Raw genomic sequence first — 2,522 nt, forward strand, 5'->3', positions numbered from 1 at the left:
AGGAAATCTATGCTTGGAACGACATGCTCTGGATATACAATATATGTGCAATCATCAGGCTGAATTTGGGAATGGATTGAAGTAAATTGGCATATATATATGTCATCAAAAATGGAGATGTCTTATGCTCCTTGGAAAGTTATGTATGTGTATTCCCTTGTTGGGATTAGAAGCTACTCTCACAGCTAGAAGTCCCGTGCTTTCTCAGCGACACCGTCCACGTCACGACAGCGCGATTGTAACCGTGTCGTAAATATTTTTTTCCATCTACAGATTCTTTAAAATTTGTGCGGCTCTTGACACGACTGTGCTCTTTGTTTGTTGTAGTATTTGCAATAAAGTTTATATCTGTACAAATGACTTGGAAAACAAAAATGGTCGCGAATGTGAGATTGTTATGCGCATGTGGAAAGTGAATTTTACTAAGTAAGATTCACTTTAAAGGCTTGACCTGAAGGCCACGCTACCTTGTAAGCCTTCAACTTTGAAATCCAAGGCAGTGATGCTGAAACTTTCAAGTTTCAGTCGTGAATGACTACAAGTTCCTTGAAAAACGAAGATGGGAGGTAGAACACGTGAATGTGACACTGTGATTCCAGAACGTTTGAATTGTGATTCTGTCTCTCTCTCTCTCACACACACACACATTGGCAAGTGAATTTTACTGGGTAAGCTTGAACGTTTGAATTGTGATTCTCTCTCTCTCTCTGTCACACACACACATTGGCAAGTGAATTTTACTGGGTAAGCTTCACTTGAAGGCCACGGTTCCTTGTAGGCCTTCAATTTTGAAATCGAGGGCAGTGATGAAGTTTCAGTCGTGAATGACGACAAATTATTTGAACAACGAAAATGGTGGTGGAACACGTGAATGTGACACGGTGATGCGCACGTGCATTTGGAGATTCCAGAACGTTTGAATCTCTCTGTGTCTCTCTCACACACACACACATTGGCAATGCAGCTATAATCGAAGGTGTGACTACCGCGTTGATCACTTGTTCGTCGTCATACTGTTAATCCGTTCGGCTGAGGATGTGACCTGGGGGCGCAATCTGTGGAGACCGCGGCGTCCGCCGGCGTAGACCGGGTTCGTTTGGCGTTGAGACGTGGGCAAGTGGCGTGCGTGGAACTCACCTATATATGTGAGGCCTGGGCTTTGTTCAGGAGAAGAGCCGCATTTATCCCACTAGTCTGTATTCGAACTTGTCGATAAATCCTTTTAATCTCCTCATTGAGAGCAAGATGGCGTACAAGATATTCTTTCTGGTTTCCATGCTGGTGGTTATGGTTGCTGCAGCCCCCATGTGTTGGGCGCTGTCCGGGACTGCAACCTACTACGATGCTCCATACACTCGTGGGTTTTACTAGCTGTTACACACATGCTACAACGACATAATTCATTTCGAGCCATGCAAAATACATTGAGCCTTACCCGTTGATTGATTAATGTGTTTCTGCAGCTTCCGCTTGCTATGGCAACGACGCCAGCCAGATCCCGTCGGACGGCATGTTCGCCGCGGGAAGCGAGGCCATTTACAACGGCGGGAATGGCTGCGGGACCTACTACGAGATCTCGTGCACGGGCAGTGGGTGCAACGGCGGAGGACCCATCAACGTGAAGATCGTGGACCTGTGCCCTGGCTGCGCCTCCAACCAGTTCGATCTCTCCAGCACCGCCTTCTCCGACCTTGCCGACCTCAGCGTCGGCAAGATCAACATCAACTATTATGAGTAAGAACTATGGCTCTTTCTCTCGCGTGGACCTTTTTTTTTTGTCGGGCTTCAAATTTTAAAGTCGGTCCGCTCTTTCGTCACTCTGTACACTTCTGCCTCCAAAGCACTTCTTGTTCAAGACGTATCTACCTGCCTCAGTGCTCTCTAACAACAGGCTGCATGATTCTTGTGACGCAGGACTTGAAACTGATGCGATCTACATAAACGGAAAAAGAGGACAAGTTGTGCCAGTTCTCCACAATATATAACAACCTCACATGAGCTTCATTGCTCTATCAATAAAACAAATTGCCATCTAGCCATGTCTGCACACTATTTGCATATCAATAATATCAAGAATGCACTTTTTTCAACGAATTGATGTATTAAGCTTGTCTAATGCATAGGTGCCTATATCTGAGAAATTTTCTCTGAGCAAGAAAAAAAATGAAGCAAAAGTGGAACCAAAGAGATCTAAAGTTAGCACTTGCATCATATTTATGATGTCCATAACTTATTCTCTTTTTATAAGAGAAGACTAGCTTGTTAATTTTGAGCCCAGCGAGTTCTAGGTACAGTGCTTAGCAACGCATGAGACATTGCACAACCCTAGGCCTTTAGGATTTCTTTCCATGACATTGGTAAGCCTTTCTGGACACTTTTGTTTTAAATCCAATGAGTTCTAGAATGCTTAATCCACTTTAATCCACTTTAATAGTTCTAGAATGCTTAATCCACTTTAATCCAACGAAAAGATCACATGGAGTGGATAGGTAGGCTCGTATGCCGATGTGTTAGTGGGTATG

At 44.2% G+C, this 2,522-nt stretch overlaps 1 protein-coding gene across 1 annotated transcript; it reads left to right on the forward strand.

Moving 5' to 3' along the window:
• The first annotated feature begins 1,068 nt into the window (after positions 1 to 1,068).
• On the forward strand, positions 1,069 to 2,090 carry LOC147627002 (EG45-like domain containing protein). The gene is made up of 3 exons (XM_086816128.1): positions 1,069 to 1,357; positions 1,464 to 1,734; positions 1,915 to 2,090. Exons 1-3 carry the CDS (start codon positions 1,246 to 1,248, stop codon positions 1,919 to 1,921), a joined length of 390 nt encoding a protein of 129 aa, XP_086672254.1. The 5' UTR covers positions 1,069 to 1,245; the 3' UTR covers positions 1,922 to 2,090.
• The last annotated feature ends 432 nt before the right edge of the window (positions 2,091 to 2,522 follow it).

The sequence above is a fragment of the Cibotium barometz genome, chromosome 21, assembly GCF_041138505.1.
Source record: "Cibotium barometz isolate CiBa-2024 chromosome 21, ASM4113850v1, whole genome shotgun sequence".
Classification (NCBI taxonomy): Eukaryota; Viridiplantae; Streptophyta; class Polypodiopsida; order Cyatheales; family Cibotiaceae; genus Cibotium; species Cibotium barometz.

Excerpts from the sequence above, each read along its gene's own strand:
- LOC147627002 (XM_086816128.1), top strand. The coding sequence starts at position 1,246 with ATGGCGTACAAGATATTCTTTCTGGTTTCCATGCTGGTGGTTATGGTT. Across the intron at positions 1,358-1,463 it reads CTACGATGCTCCATACACTC|CTTCCGCTTGCTATGGCAAC; the intron begins GTGGGTTTTACT and ends GTGTTTCTGCAG.